This window comes from Phallusia mammillata, chromosome 1, assembly GCF_965637545.1.
Source record: "Phallusia mammillata chromosome 1, kaPhaMamm4.hap1.1, whole genome shotgun sequence".
NCBI classification, from domain to species: Eukaryota; Metazoa; Chordata; class Ascidiacea; order Phlebobranchia; family Ascidiidae; genus Phallusia; species Phallusia mammillata.
Window position 1 is genome coordinate 18797199 of NC_137252.1, and position 15013 is coordinate 18812211.

The 15013-nt window shown below is 35.4% G+C and overlaps 2 protein-coding genes, 1 long non-coding RNA gene and 1 pseudogene across 5 annotated transcripts; 1 reads left to right on the forward strand and 3 right to left on the reverse strand.

The window, feature by feature from the left end:
• Positions 1 to 243: 243 nt before the first annotated feature.
• LOC145205171 (arrestin domain-containing protein 3-like) lies at positions 244 to 8389 on the reverse strand. The gene is made up of 7 exons (XM_080077868.1): positions 8356 to 8389; positions 1815 to 1933; positions 1402 to 1555; positions 956 to 1086; positions 671 to 813; positions 395 to 548; positions 244 to 327 (listed from the first exon to the last, which is right to left on the reverse strand). Exons 1-7 carry the CDS (start codon positions 8387 to 8389, stop codon positions 244 to 246), a joined length of 819 nt encoding a protein of 272 aa, XP_079933994.1.
• Positions 8390 to 8712: 323 nt separating this feature from the next.
• LOC145207308 (uncharacterized) lies at positions 8713 to 10164 on the forward strand. 2 transcript variants are annotated; one of them, XR_013853873.1, is made up of 8 exons: positions 8713 to 8981; positions 9122 to 9191; positions 9267 to 9292; positions 9380 to 9415; positions 9572 to 9603; positions 9663 to 9691; positions 9784 to 9813; positions 9912 to 10164. It is a non-coding gene; the product is annotated as an uncharacterized LOC145207308 (long non-coding RNA). The 2 variants fall into 2 exon arrangements; XR_013853862.1 differs by having other exon boundaries at positions 8713 to 9191.
• Positions 10165 to 10561: 397 nt separating this feature from the next.
• Positions 10562 to 12515, reverse strand: LOC145205260 (uncharacterized; annotated as a pseudogene). Its single transcript, XR_013853625.1, has 5 exons — positions 12480 to 12515; positions 12277 to 12390; positions 12044 to 12199; positions 11161 to 11880; positions 10562 to 10614 (listed from the first exon to the last, which is right to left on the reverse strand). The product of XR_013853625.1 is annotated as an uncharacterized LOC145205260 (transcript).
• Positions 12516 to 12835: 320 nt separating this feature from the next.
• On the reverse strand, positions 12836 to 13898 carry LOC145205346 (uncharacterized). Its single transcript, XM_080078075.1, has 4 exons — positions 13843 to 13898; positions 13729 to 13789; positions 13574 to 13667; positions 12836 to 13461 (listed from the first exon to the last, which is right to left on the reverse strand). The coding sequence occupies exons 1-4, from the start codon at positions 13896 to 13898 to the stop codon at positions 13286 to 13288; spliced, it is 387 nt and encodes a 128-aa protein (XP_079934201.1). The 3' UTR covers positions 12836 to 13285.
• Positions 13899 to 15013: the final 1115 nt, after the last annotated feature.

Below are 15013 nucleotides of genomic sequence, written 5' to 3' on the forward strand. Positions count from 1 at the left end.
AAGTCGTATGACAAGTTGGGGTATGGACTCGGAGCTTAAGTAAAACATAAATCGATGAACAGTGCACTTGCTATTTTAATTGATGAATTACTTGTTATATAAGTACATCATTGCGTGCAAACGAATAAAGAAACAAATTGGCATGTTAACAAGTTATACCCTGATTGAAGCTAAAATTGATCTACAACAAGTAAAAGTATGAACTGTAAAAGTCTTTCCAATATAAACAGGGTTTGATGACATTTACCAGTAAAACTTTACCTCGAGAAGGTATTCAAGTGTCATAATATTACAGAAATTTAATCCACTTGGTGGTAACGACGGAACCTGAAAAAAAATTCAGACTGACTGTTGTCTGAGTTTAAAAAGTTGATTTCAAATCTTCACAACAAACCTGTAAATTTTCGCTGACTTGAACGTTTAAATTTCGACCGCACATTGGGCCCTGCAGCTTGGCAACACTGTTGGTTACAGTTCTCGATTCATTGGTAGCAATTTGCTTAACACTCTGGATGATACTACAGCTGCTACCTTTCATACTCGAGTTGCTGTAAAGAAACAAAGAAAAAATTATTTTTTATATCAACAAATCGTAAACAAATCTGCGAATTTAGATCAACAAATCTAAAAATTTAGATTAACAATTCGTCGATAAAAAATGCAGATTAACCTCATGTTTGCAATCGTTCCATGAATTTTGATATATTCACCGGGCACGTATCCAGTTTTATCAAGAGTCAATTTTGCCTCGATGGGTCGACTTGCACAGCAGCAACAACACAGTGTCATCGAAGCACTCCCTGACGCTACTTCCTAAATCATTCCCATATTACCAGTTGACACTAATTAAAATTGATAGGGACTAAATTAAATCATAAACGAAATTCTAAAAATTGATAATTAAATGCCTTTTTCGTGCCCTCGTATACTGTATTGTTAGTAACTTATCACATACCTTAGCGCCGTGAACAGTATTAAGATCCAGGTAACCCAGCACAATAATCGGGATTTCATTTTTGAGATCTGCAAACATTCCATTCCTTGAGATTTTAGCTTTGATGACATACCTTACGTGGCCACCAGACACTAAGTACAACAAAAAATGTTTTTATAAAGAGAAATAAATGCGAAAAGAAACACCTAAAATAATCCCAATTACTATATGTCTGTGTTTTTATTTGTTTATTCAAATGACAGCTCATGTGCTGCAAACTATTTTAAAGTTAACGTCATAGCAATTGAATACATAAAAGTGACATCTGATATCGTATATGCTTTGAAGATCATGAGGTTTCAAAATTTTAGAACACGAACATTTACTCGGATAAAAAAACGCGTCTATGCTTAAAAAGGACATTTATTAGAGTTTTCTACACTTTATCCACTTTTCCTTTCTCGTACCTTCAAATGAAGCTGGAATGTTTTGCGGCAAAGTAAATTGAAATCGATGAACAGATCTTCCAGAAGGCAATTTGTAATTTCCGTCCGAAACAAGCAATACAAACCAAGTTGGCAAAAATATACCACAGGTTGACGAAAGGTACAGGTAGAGTAACTTATGATCAATTAGGGAACGACATCAAAGTATATTGCCTTCAAAATTTGACTGTTATTTAGCCGCTTAATATAAATCACCCAGACAACACCAGTTTTGATTATTACATTTTTTGAACCTCGTTAAAAGAGATTTACAACCTTTGTGTCACCTTCTAATGGCGCCAAAGCTTTACGTACTCTCCAAGCTTATTTGCTCGCAGAAAAAAACATTTACTGTTGTTATGGACCCAAAAATAACAACCTGATGTCATCAGCACAATTCCTTGCCTGCTGTAGTCTTCATGAGCACTGTAGTGTTCAGTATGCTGATTTTCACCAGAACCGTGTGTTTCGCTCCAACGCACTTCCCCAACCCCGTTGAGTTTTACTTCAATATCTATTTGAGGAAACTTTTCTTGTATATTTGTAAAAAATATGTACGTATATTTTTATGTCACTGCGTTTCACGAGTTTTTTTTAAATGGCTAAATTTTAATGTTTGAAGGGATTTTGCAAAATCTGTACTAGATGTGGTCTTATAAGCTGCTATTGATGTTTTTGCCCTTAACCCGACTGTGCCAGAATTAAGTTGAGAAAAATAGGAACTTAAAGCCAAAGCAGTTGCGTTAACTAACCAAAATTAGCTAAAGGAAATTTAATCTAAACAAGTTTGTTAAAGCGTGTTGTAAAATTTGACCAACACTGGTTTCCATTTCATGAACTGAGAATTTTAAATAAACTTAGTGCCGTTTGCATTACTGGCTGAAGCAAAATGTGATACGTTTAGTCTTTACGTTTAAAATCCAAAGGCTTTTTGGGCTCAATTAAAACGTTTCCCGAAACAGTACTTCCAGGTTAAAAGTAAGGATTTCCGTTATCCAACTCTATCGTCAAATTTCCTTTGCTGCTTGTGTTCGCCGCATGTCCAGGGTGTACTGTACAAACAAAAAACATTTCAACTTTAAATTTATATTTGTTGCACCTTCATATCTTTCCTTGGCTGCCCTTTCCAAACTTATTCATCCCAGCTTTTGATGCACGGACTGACCAAACCTTTAACAAAAAGCAGATATTTCTGTCGAAAATGCATGAAACATATTGATCAAAGAAGAGACAATTGTGTTTGTTATGTAACAATTGTGTCCTTAACAGGCATAGTTGCTCCACTATGTCTGGTACGGTTATTACCGGGGCGATTATTTTTTGATCTAAAAAATGAAAAATTTTGACCTACAAATTGAAAATTTTGACCGATGAAGAATTCAAGTAGTTAAATTACGCATTACTGTACAAAAAGTTAAAATATGGCTGTAGGCCAGGTGTGCACAACCTTTTCGCTGTGACGGCCGCATCGCAGATCTTTATTTCACCAACGGCCGCCAATTGCCTGCTTGCTTGTGTTTTAAAATTATTGATGTAAAGAAATACTTATATATATATATATACCATCTATATTAGGGTTGCCATATTTTATGATACACAATCCCTGACAAAATTTACCTCAGTTGCATTAACCCATTGGTTTTCAAACGTTTTCATTAGTTTTTTCTAAACGGTCCAATTGCCATTATTTCGAGGGCTCGTGATCCTTAAGCTCGAATGTATATTTCAGAAAAACGAAAGTAGCAAAATTGCGCATAACAATGATTCAAATCTGACATCACAGACAATACAAAAACATTACAATTGTGCGCGAACAATTGCATTTTTGTTAGTTGTCATGCAATAAAGCCTATTGTTTAGCAATGGACAGGTCGATTCTCACTTTCACTCAAACTTATTCAGTTGCACAAACTGACGCCAAATACGAATATAGAATTACCCTTTTCGCGGTCACCGCAAAATTGCCTCACGGACCCCAGTTTGACAACCGCAGCGTTAACCTTTTTTGCGATCCAAACACTTTTATTATAAAATAAGTTTCGAAAATTCGAAAGTCACACGCACGGCGACATAAGAAAACGTTATACGATACTCTGATCCTTGTCAATTAACTTTCTGCGAAGGATTCTGTTTAGTTTTTAGGGTAAGCTCACTGCTCTTACTATCAATGAAACAATAAGCATATATATCAGTGGTCGTCAACCTTTACCACTCTAAAAGCCATTCGCACCAATTTCACTCAGGAAAAAAAACACTCTAAGCCACAAACACCTTTTCAAATTTGAAATAAAAAGCCACTGTATAAAAACGTTTTTATTGTCTCCCGACATTCGACTTTTTGTTGTTATATAGTTCCTTACACGAGGTACACAGTTAAAGCAAATGAAACTTCTCACGTTTCCACGTTGCATCGAATGCTGTGGTTTCTTGAGACGCGGGTTTTTATTTGCGAATTTAACGCGTATTGTTAGACAACTACTAACAAACAGGTATTGTTACGCGCACACACACACTGCAAAACGAAAAAGTAACCGTGTGCGTTAACCTGCGCGCCGCCAGTTTACCTCTTTACGTTTCATGGCATAGACGCGGTTGTAGTTTACTAGAAACTTTCTCTGTTGGTACATTGATTTTATAGTATATATAATTTTTGTTCTTAAATTCCTGACTTTTAAGTACATTTTAACATTTCTCCCTGACGCAGATTTAAACACTAAATTCCCTGACATGTCAGGGAAAATCCTGAAGTATGGCAACCCTACTATAGACCCTAAAGTTTGACAAAAACGAGTATTTTTATTGTACTTCAAAAAGACCTTCGTCGAAGCCCTGGTTCGGCGTTGCCGAACCCCTGGAGTTCGATCGAACACCGCCTAAGAACCACTGATTTAGATGGTGACGTTATAAACAGTAAAGTCTGATCCCTAGACTGTTCTACCTAACAAGCTAGAAATTAAATTGGCTATCAGGCACTGTTAATAAAGATTTACGATGCGGCCGTCACAGCGGAAAGGTTGTGCACCCCCTGTGCTACGTCCAGGAAATTTAGCATACAAAAGTGTGTAAACGAAAGAAGTTGATTTAATGGCTGGCTTGTTGCTGCATTCTTTCAGCGATTTGGACATGTGGTGTGGTGTTGACTTGTTCTCATGTGGTGTGGTGTTGACGTGTTCTCAATTTTTTGTATTCGCATTCCTTTACTCCAGGAATATTAAAAGTAAAATTCCAGAAAGTACATTGTTCAACCTTAACGGATACTCCAGGTATGTGCTTATTTGCTTCATAATTCACATTATTGACGCAACAATCCCAACCTGACGCAATAATATTTACAACAAGTAGGTCAGTCTCACATAGGTCACCATGCTGTCTTCCTGCATTTCATGAAAATAGCGACGTTTAGTAACACTGACCTCAGCTGTATTCCCTTCGTATACCTTTCTTCAGTCGTATACCCTAGTTTTAATGTGGTATACACTTGGGTATACAGCATACCCGGTTGAAGAGCACTGAAGTTTAGTTTACCTCTTTACGTTTCATGGCATAGACGCGGTTGTAGCTAACTACTAGAAACTTTTTCCGTTGGTACATTAATTTCATAGTATATATATTTTTCTTCTTCTTAAATTCCTGACTTTTAAGTACATTTTAACATTTCTCCCTGACGCAGATTTAAACACTAAATTCCCTGACATGTCAGGGAAAATCCTGACGTATGGCAACCCTAATCTATATACCAATGGCGCCTAAAAAGCCTAGATTAACTTCTAACTTGATGCACAGATTGAACTGAACAGTCTGACGATCAGTCTTAGCTGTTTATGAATTTGAAATAAAATGCCACTGTATAAAAACGTTTTTATAGTCTCCCGACATTCGACTTTTTGTTGTTATATAGTTCCTTACACGAGGTACACAGTTAAAGCAAATGAAACTTCTCACGTTTCCACGTTGCATCGAATGCTGTGGTTTCTTGAGACGCGGGTTTTTATTTGCGTATTTAACGCGTATTGTTAGACAACTAGTATGGTGGCCGACAGCTGCCACTCAAAAAAATAATAATAATTAACAAAAAAACAAAAATAATTACAAAATTTTATTAAATAAAAAATATTTCAAAAAAATATATAAAAGTAAAAGCAAAAATAAAAAATAAAAAAGTTTTTTCAAAAAAAAAGTAAAAGCAAAAAAAAAATAAAAAAACGTTTTTTCAAAAAAAAGTAAAAGCAAACAAAAAAAAGTTTTCAAAAAAAAAGTAAAAGCAAAAAAAAAGTTCTGTGCAACCCGTGGCCGAGAACTGCCATTGGTTTTGAAATGCATTGCGCGGACGATGGCTGCCACCATAAGCCCGTGGCCGAGAACTGCCATTGCCTGTGAAATGCATTGTGCCGGCCGATGGCTGCCATTGGGCGTTTTTTCCGCCCAATGGCAGCCATCGGCCGGCACAATGCATTTCGTAGGCAATGGCAGTTCTCGGCCACGGGCTTATGGTGGCAGCCATCGTCCGCGCAATGCATTTCAAAACCAATGGCAGTTCTCGGCCACGGGTTGCACCAAAGAACTCTATAACCAGGAAGGCCGACTCATTGTTCTCGTCACGCATGAATGACACTTTATTAAATGCAGTACAGAGGTGGTGTTTAGGCTGAGAAACAGAAAATCTTATTGCTAAAGAGTTCATTTTACAAGTAAAATGGTGATCACGCACTGCGCAGTGCCAGGATGTAGTATGTCTGCAAGTTTTGCAAAGGCACAAGGTATGATAAGATGCAAAACGATTTTTGGCTGATTTCGCAAAATGTTTAAAAGAACGCGAGCACAGAAAGAAACGTGCCTGACTAATTTTCTGCTGGCGATGACTAAATTTCTAAGTGGTCTAGCAACTATAATACCACTGGACAAACCTTCTGTTGCTCCCAACCCTAATTTGGCTGTAGCATAAGAATAAATCATCTGCAGGGGTTTATATTTTGTTAGTGCAATTTAAAGTAGTTTGTACTTTGCATGCATTTATAGCATAAATTAAACGAGAATGGCTCTTTCCTTCAGACAAGAGGATGTATATGTCATGTGCATCATCTTGTGCTGACGAAAATTGCTGTTTTTGGCTCTCTTCATATCAACTAAACTATTTTGTAATTTCAAAGTTGGTTGTGATAGTTATATCTTTATTTGCTTGTATGGTGCAGAAATCCAAGAAATAGATAAATTTTGTAGCAATATGCAGTTTTATTGCAAAGAAGCTTTACAGGCACAAATTGCCAGTACACAATAAAAACAAATAGTGAGATTTTCATGTGTTAAACCTTGTTCAACACAATGGATGTTCGGAAATTGCAATTTAACATTATTAAATTAGGAATTAAAGCTCAAAATGTTTGATAAAGTAAAATACAGCAATTCAATCAGGACAATGTGATGCTACCAATGCAGTACTTGTTTTAAATGGCCATTTTTGTTAGCACTACAACATGCATAGACACAAGGGAACTACTGATATTGCAAATAAACCATTTATTGCAGCCTGCATTGTGCTGCAGAATAACAAAAATAACGGTAACCAGCGTTTGTAGAATGTCATTCACATTTTACACTATAGGCAGTTTTTTATCACTTGTAAAGTTATTCCTATTTGCACAAATAAAAGTAGGCCTTGCAACAGAAACATTAGGTTGAAAAGTGTTTCACATGCAAGTGATGCAAGGATATCTTTTTTGCAAAAGTTTGTTAACAAATTACTGTCGTGGAAAGTAGTATAGTAGCAGTTCTTGTTTAACCTTATTTGGCAACTCCAGTACTGGACTATTATTTACCACAAATAAGTACATAGAAATGTCTATAGTCTAGGCAATTACTTCAAGGAGATGACATTAAATATATATGTTTGATTTCATACTTTTACACAAGACAACTTGGAGGCATTTTTTGGAAACTTGGTATGCTACTTTGTTAAAGCTCTCTAAAAAAATTAACAGTGTTTACATTGACATAATTGATACATAGTTAAAAATTACAAAGGCCACTTGGGTGAAGATCACATAATTCAGATGTGTTTTAAGTTTCATATGGAATACAACACAGAGCCAACGTAAAATGATAAAACACATAAAGGGCAGAAACACAACATATGAAAAAAATGCCTGGACTTCACTTGAAAAAAAGTCAATCATCAAAATAGTCTGGTTAAGTACTGCTATTTTTTCTTTAGTTCACCTCTATAGCCCTTTCTTAAATTGTTTATTTGCTCCTGTGTACATTTTTTCAAACAACTTTTTGGCAAATGCATGCGACAACTCACAACATAAGATAACATTTTGCAGACATTTGAAGGATCTTCATCTGACATGTCAGAAATTTAAACATTAAAGTTTTCGAAGTAAATGTCATATTATCTCTTGACCAACATTATTGCAGTTAATATTGTTAACTTGCTGTTCGTAGTTTGCTTCAAAATCTTTAAATATATATGCTGCAAAAAGAATAAAAAGTCGTCTGAAGGAAATCTTAAAGAATCAAAAGCTTTTTCCATGTGGAGATGAATTACACATGCACTCAAGCGCTTCTGTCATCTCTGGACTGTTGTTTTTCTGATTAAATAGCCTCCAATATACTCTAAAGTGTCATTTTAAATGCTTTTATTTGGCCATAAGAAGGTGCTCTTGGCAGTTCTTTCTTAATGATAATATGTTGTAGAAGGGTCAACAAGCACTCTGCAGCCACTGGATTAAAAACATCTTCTAAAAAATACTTTTGTGCATCATTGCACAGCAACGGAAATTTTGCAACAATTTACTCTCCCTTTTTATTCTTTGAAAACGTTTCCAACAAATCTATTGCAAGATTAGTTCCACAGTGATTCACTTTAGGATAGGGCGTCCGCGATTGCAGTTAATTTTTCGTGGCGTCTGGTGGTAAACGAATGTGCCTCAAACTTACGACTTGTCGATTGTTCAGGCATGTCATCGTCCATATTTTCCAATAAAAGGTCTCCCTTGGCAAATTTAATTGGTTCTTTATAGTTTACAATGCCTAGTTTACAAGAGATTCAAACAAATCCTCTATTTTTAGCGAAGTTACTGTACAGTTTAATGCAGTGGTTCCCTACCTTTTTGACCTTGCGGCACCCTATCTAAGAGATAAATAGTTTGCGGCACCCTGGCAAAACTGGATAAATTTTTTGAGGTTTTTGTATTTCAAATAACCGTATGAAATAAGAAGCCGGGAATAAATGCGAGATGCGAAACTCAATACACACTAAAACTCGGTTAGAAATAAATAAATTCCGCACTTACGTGTTAAAGTTAAAATAAATAATGGGCCGCAGTATTGCAATATCAATATCTCGCGGCACCCCTGAGCATTGCAATTGGCACCCCAGGGTGCCGCGGCACCCCGGTTGGGAACCACTGGTTTAATGTAAGCCCGGGAAGTTTAATAAAGTGTCATTCAAGCGTGACGACTCAAAACGTCATAAAAGAACAAACACTAGTTGACCTTCCTCTTTATGGTAGAGCTACTAACACGATAACGAGGATCTACCCCCCAAAAGGACCTAATTTCCGGTAGGTGGCGCAATAGAGCATTCCGCGCCAAAAAGGCGTATTATTGAAAGTGTACTTACATTATTTGGTCGTGGTGTGTAGTTTAATTATGTTGTGTTTGTTTCATAAAATGGACATTAAATTTATTACTTTTCATGTAGAGCAATGGATATAAAGTTCATTAATTGCAAAAACTGTCACGTGGAGCTGCGGCAGGTTGCTGACAGCAAAGTGAGTTGTTTTAAATTGTCAAGTAGTCGTTCAAAATTTAGCAAGACAACTTAATTCATTCTGTTTATTATACAGACACAAAGGGAAAATCGGCAACGAAGGTAATACAGTTGATTGCTAATTAGGAAATCTGTGTGGCAGATGATTTAACATAAATAGAAATGCTGTATATATGTTCAATTTTACAGATTTATGCCTTACCGGCAATTCAGGGCCCTACAACAGTAAGTGACCTGTTTATAATCATTACCATACAATATGTTACTATTATATGTCTTATATTTTACAGACAAAATAAAATATCCCCTAATGCAAAGTAAGCAAAGTGGTGTAACTGAAATTTGGTGTAATTAATCCATGTATTGCATTATTATTTACAGATGGCTTCCCAGAAACAAATTTAATCATAGAAGTAAGACCATTTTTTAAATATGCCTGTTTATAAAATAGATGACAACATTGTGTTTTTAGACCTAAGAAGAGTCCCATTTAAAAATAAAGTAAGTATGTGACATAACAGTGGATTTCAGTAAGGTGTTTGTGCCAATTGATTATGTCTGTGATAGAGCTAATGACATCACCATTTTTGTAGGCACCAAAACACCACACCCCGGCAGAAAATGTAAGTATGTGGAATATTAATAACAGTGGGTTTCAGTAAGGTGTTTGTGCCAATTGATTATGTCTATGATAGAGATAATGACATCACCATTTTTGTAGGCACCAATACAGGACACCCCGGCGGAAGATGTAAGTATGTGGAATTATTAATAACAGTGGGTTACAGTAAGGTGTTTTTACCAATTGATTATGTCTATGATAGAGATAATGACATCACAATTTTTGTAGGCACCAATACAGGACACCCCGGCGGAAGATGTAAGTATGTGGAATTATTAATAACAGTGGGTTACAGTAAGGTGTTTTACCAATTGATTATGTCTATGATAGAGATAATGACATCACCATTTTTGTAGGCACCAATACAGGACACCCCGGCGGAAAATGTAAGTATGGTAAAAGTCCTTAAGTGTGAAGTTTTTTGAAACTGTTGCTGTGCTTTGCAGAAAGAAGAGAAATAAAATGAACAAGTTGTTTATGGTGTCGTTTTTGAAAGTTTTAAAGTAAACATAACAATGCACAGTCTGCATAATGCGTTCCATATACACAATTTCTTTGGCAGTTATGTTTATGATAAAAAGATAACAATATTTAGGATTGTATTTACTAATATGAGAACTTATGTAAACTATCATGAGAATTCCAACCACACCCATGGGGCTCTCATTTGTGGTCGTTGGCATTTTTGATAACCCAGACGCCTCGCCAGTAGCCCTATGAAACTGGGGGTTTGTAGTACAACCACACCTTTAAGCGTTCAAGACTGCAGGGTTTAAATCTGCAGACTTAAGGCTAACCACACCTGTTGAAGTGTTCAAAACTTCTTGCCGTAATAGTAAAATACTATTGCAGTGAGTCAATCACACTCAGGCGTTCAAGCTAAATGCTTAAGGGTTAACCACACTCAGGCGTTCAAGCTAAAAAGCTTAGGGGTTGACCACAATAATGTGTTTCAGGAAAAATGCTTGTTAGGTAATAACACTTTTAAAGCATTTGTACTGATACTGATAAACTTTTCAAACAATGCCTTACAAAAAAGTGATATTTTGTCTATTACATGCACAACTAGATATTTCAGCATTTAAGGGCATATAAACCTATTGTCCACAATGGAACATTGTGAAATTGTGTAAAGACAGCTGGTGTGAAAACCTTGTTTACATCTCACACACTTAACCCATTCCCCTTTCATAATGCTGGTATTGTCTAACATAGTGCCAGTTTGACATATTTTACACTGGTCTCTCTTCAGACTTCCTTGAAGACAGTTACCAGAAATACAGTGGAACATATTTTTTCGATATACAAAAGTATAGTTTATATATTAGTCTTTTCATTAAACATATACATAACTCAAAATTAAAAACAAGCTTACCTGAAAAAACAGTTTCAATGGCATGTATTTCAGCATCACATTTGTCTGTCATAAAAAAAGTTGGTTTCCAGCCAGGTGTCCATTTCTTCAAAAGCGAAAGAGCTTCTTCAATATCAATTTGCCTCTCATTTTGTGTGATAAAAGTAGCCACAACCTGGTAGTTCATGTTTGTTTTAACACACAAAAAAAACAAAGGCAGGGCATATTTAGAAGTCTTATATGTAGCATCTAGTAGGCAAATGTCCTGCCCGTAACGAAGAAGTTTTTGCTGCCAATGAAGTTGATGGACAAACAACATAGTTTGCTCTGATGCAATTACAGGAGGTGTTTTTTCATCTGTAAGGTCTAAATTAGTGGTGTTTACCACATTAGGAATATATGGTCTAAAAAAATGTTGTCCTGTGGATCTCCAGACTTGACCCACTCGTCAACCAAACATTGGACATTTGTTTGATCTATTTTAGCCAGTTTACGTTTGGAAAATGCCCTGTAGAAGTGGCTCTCGACATCCTTTCTTGTCGGAAAAAATCTTCTATTTGTGTTTGATGGCACATTATCATTTTTAAACAGTTCATGCACCACAAATAATTTTAGGCCTCTCATGATCTCCCCAATATTGCATATGCCTTCATTTACCATTTCATCAATTTTAGCAATGATCCGCTTATCAACCATTTGAAGAAATCCTGCCGCCTACAATACAAACAAACACATATATGTATGTCAAATTATTATATTAGGTGAAACAATGATCACTTATGGAGATATTTGGTAGAAAGAATAAAAGGTAAAGATTTAAAAAATCAAAAAAAAAATCATTTATATGTTCGAATCAATAATGGTGTTTATAACATACTTCTCCAATAACATGGCCAGAATGATCACCACTGCTTGGGAAAGAAACGCTACAAGCACATTCCTTTAACATAGACTCCCTTGAAGCTTCGTCTTTCAAAGCCTTGTGAATAAGCACAGCTGACTTATTCCTAGGGTTTTGAGATCTTGCCATAACCTGATATTAACAACAGCAAACATCAGTAAATATGAAATTATTTTTTATTCGAGTATTAACATGAAAAAAATACTCACTTGAAATTGGGGAAACCTTAGTATTTCTTGTATTCGTATTTTTGCTTTGCAGTTGCACTTTTTTGAACCTTGAATACACATCTTTTTTTTGGCAGGATTTGGATGGTCAAGCAACTGCACACAACAACAAAATACTATTTTTGTCTTTAAGTCAATGTAATGAGTAACACACAAGCATACCTGTTTGGGAATGCATGGTTTACGTTTTTCATTTCTTTTCTTATTTTGATCTTTGGCATGTTGGCACTCCAGCCACAAACTTTTTACAATAACATATGGGATAAAATCTTTGTCCCATCGAATACCACCTTTTGAGATATCTTTGTCAACATAACATGATCAGCAATAAATATGCGACCGTTGATTTTACAAAATAGTATACAATAGAAATGTTTCACATACCATAACACTTTTTTTGGTACACAATAAATTTGGTTAAAATGGTAATTTCAAACTCCTCAACTGCCCTTTCGGCTTGTTTAAACGTAGAAAACCACTGAAATGTATTAGAATAGTAGTTTATTAAACCACATAAAAAAATATAGGACAAACCATACCTTCAAATTTGTTTCATCTACTTGGTTGGGTTGCTTGCATATTTTTTCTGTAGGCAATGTCTCCGTTAACTGTTACAAATATAATAAAATGACTTTAGGGGAGCTGAAAAATATATAATGTAAGAAGGACACGTTTCTTTTATAACAACTATAGGTTCACAAAAGGAAAACTTAGTACATTTAGTTCTATACAAACCATGTCAATGGGAATTTTTAAAAAGTTTATATAAAATGCTGTTTGTTGAGACAGCTGCTTTCCAGTTGAAAGTGCTTCTTTGATGTGTTTGCCTACTACCCACCGTCTAAACTGTGACTTGTTCTACATATAAAGCAGAAAATTGTGTGACCAAGTATCTGAAATATTTGTTTATCACAACACAAAGAACATGTATAAAGGACAGGTTGTTAATAAACCTTATCTCTTTTTAAAATAAATTACATTTTTAAAATAATTAAACTTTCAACTTTGATACCTTAAAGGTTGGAAACATAGTAACTTCAAACATTGTTATCGTGTAAGCATGCTGGAAAACCATCTCCTCATTTTGCTGAAATGATTTCCAGCAATTACTTTGAACAGTAATGTATGGAGTGTCATTGTTCCAACACACTTTGGTTTTTTTAATGTCTGTAAGTTTATGTGTTTAAATATATGTGTACATATACAAATATGTTATTAAAATGTTACATATGTGCAGATGAATAAATTTCTTTAAACTAAGGTTAAAATGTAGACCCACCATATGTCTTTGATTTATGCAAATGCAGCTTTAAATCCGTCACAGTTTGGAATTGCAGAAATGATTTCTCTGCATTTTCTTTACATTGAAACCACTGCAGCCAAAAAATATACTTTAAGACAAACCAAATTCGGAATTTTCACGCAATTACCAACCTTTTGAATTTGGTTTGATGTTGCAAAATCAAATTCCTGCAAGGTTCTTGCATTTTCAACTCTGCAAAAAAATAACTATCCTTTTGTTCTCAATTTATTAACAAAACAACCTACGTGGCTTCTTTAGCATTGCATGGAGTCATATCTTGTGCATTTGAGTCCTCCACCATGTTTGCTTGCGAAAATTAATTGTTTTAAATTTAGCTTAATTTTACTACAGCTTAGCTTAATTTCACTTAACGCTTAATTTCACTAAACTAAGCTACACTAAATTAAATTCAGCTTAATTTAATTAAACTGGTTGCAAACGTGGCGCAAAACTTAATTAAATGGCGCAAACGCCTTTTTGGCGCGGAATGCTCTATTGCGCCACCTACGGACCCCTTTAAAACATAAAGTATCGCATGTATCGCATGTATCGCATGTATAGCATGTATAGCATGTATAGCATGTATAGCATGTATAGCATGTATAGCATGTATAGCATGTACACAGCCTATATACTAAATCTATCGCATGTACCCGGGACTTTCCCCAACTTGTATTGTAAGTAACCGCATGTACTTTACTACGCAGTTGCAATGCTATAACTACATGAGGTACGAGTTTTTTGTCTTTTGTCTTGGTCTGCACTGCAGTTGACTGATTTATTGAGTGTGGTTTAGGCTGAATGTAACAGTCTTCATGTGCTCTACTGCTGCAATTGCAACTAATATCTAAAGACTTTTGTCTTACAGGATGTCTATTACATGTGTTAGGCAAGCAAGGGTATAGAAAACTAAAGCAAGCAGTGTTTTATTTCAACATCCTTTATTGAAGAATCAGTTCACAGTTGCCGATGCAAAAACAAGCAAACAACAAAATGAATGAATTTCAAATCTCAGAACTCTAAAACATTCATTTGTGTTTTCCTGGCTTTTTATCAGCTTGTTTTGGTGGCAATTTTATGGTCATGGTTCCTTCAGAGAATGTGGAAACAAACTTGGCAAAGTTTGGTCCATTAAAGTTGGATTATACAAAGAAGTGTGATGATGACTTGCATTGGAATTTGGCTTTAAAGTTTGTTGCTTATCAGTCTCAACTTTTATCTTACTTTCTAATTGATTGTCAGCTGGCAAAGATTAGTGCATTAGAATGGAGAAGACGCAGAAGTCTGGTCATCATTGATGATAGGTTCTGGAAGTTGGTCAGTGTGATAAAATATGATTTTTTCTATCCTTGCTGGTCCACAAGCAAGAAATGGTTTGGAATGCATATGCTTTAAGCAGTACCTAGTATTGTCTAT

Bases quoted from the DNA above. Each gene is read 5' to 3' on its own strand.
- LOC145205171 (XM_080077868.1), bottom strand. From the start codon at position 8,389: ATGGACGATGACATGCCTGAACAATCGACAAGTC. The intron at 1,556-1,814 runs GTGCTGATGACA...ATTGATCATAAG, and splicing joins ACTACAGCAGGCAAGGAATT to TTACTCTACCTGTACCTTTC. The intron at 549-670 runs GTTAATCTGCAT...GTTTCTTTACAG, and splicing joins GGAACGATTGCAAACATGAG to CAACTCGAGTATGAAAGGTA.
- LOC145205346 (XM_080078075.1), bottom strand. From the start codon at position 13,898: ATGGTGGAGGACTCAAATGCACAAGATATGACTCCATGCAATGCTAAA. The intron at 13,790-13,842 runs GTAGGTTGTTTT...ATTTTTTTGCAG, and splicing joins TGCAATGCTAAAGAAGCCAC to AGTTGAAAATGCAAGAACCT. The intron at 13,462-13,573 runs GTGGGTCTACAT...ATAAACTTACAG, and splicing joins GCATAAATCAAAGACATATG to ACATTAAAAAAACCAAAGTG.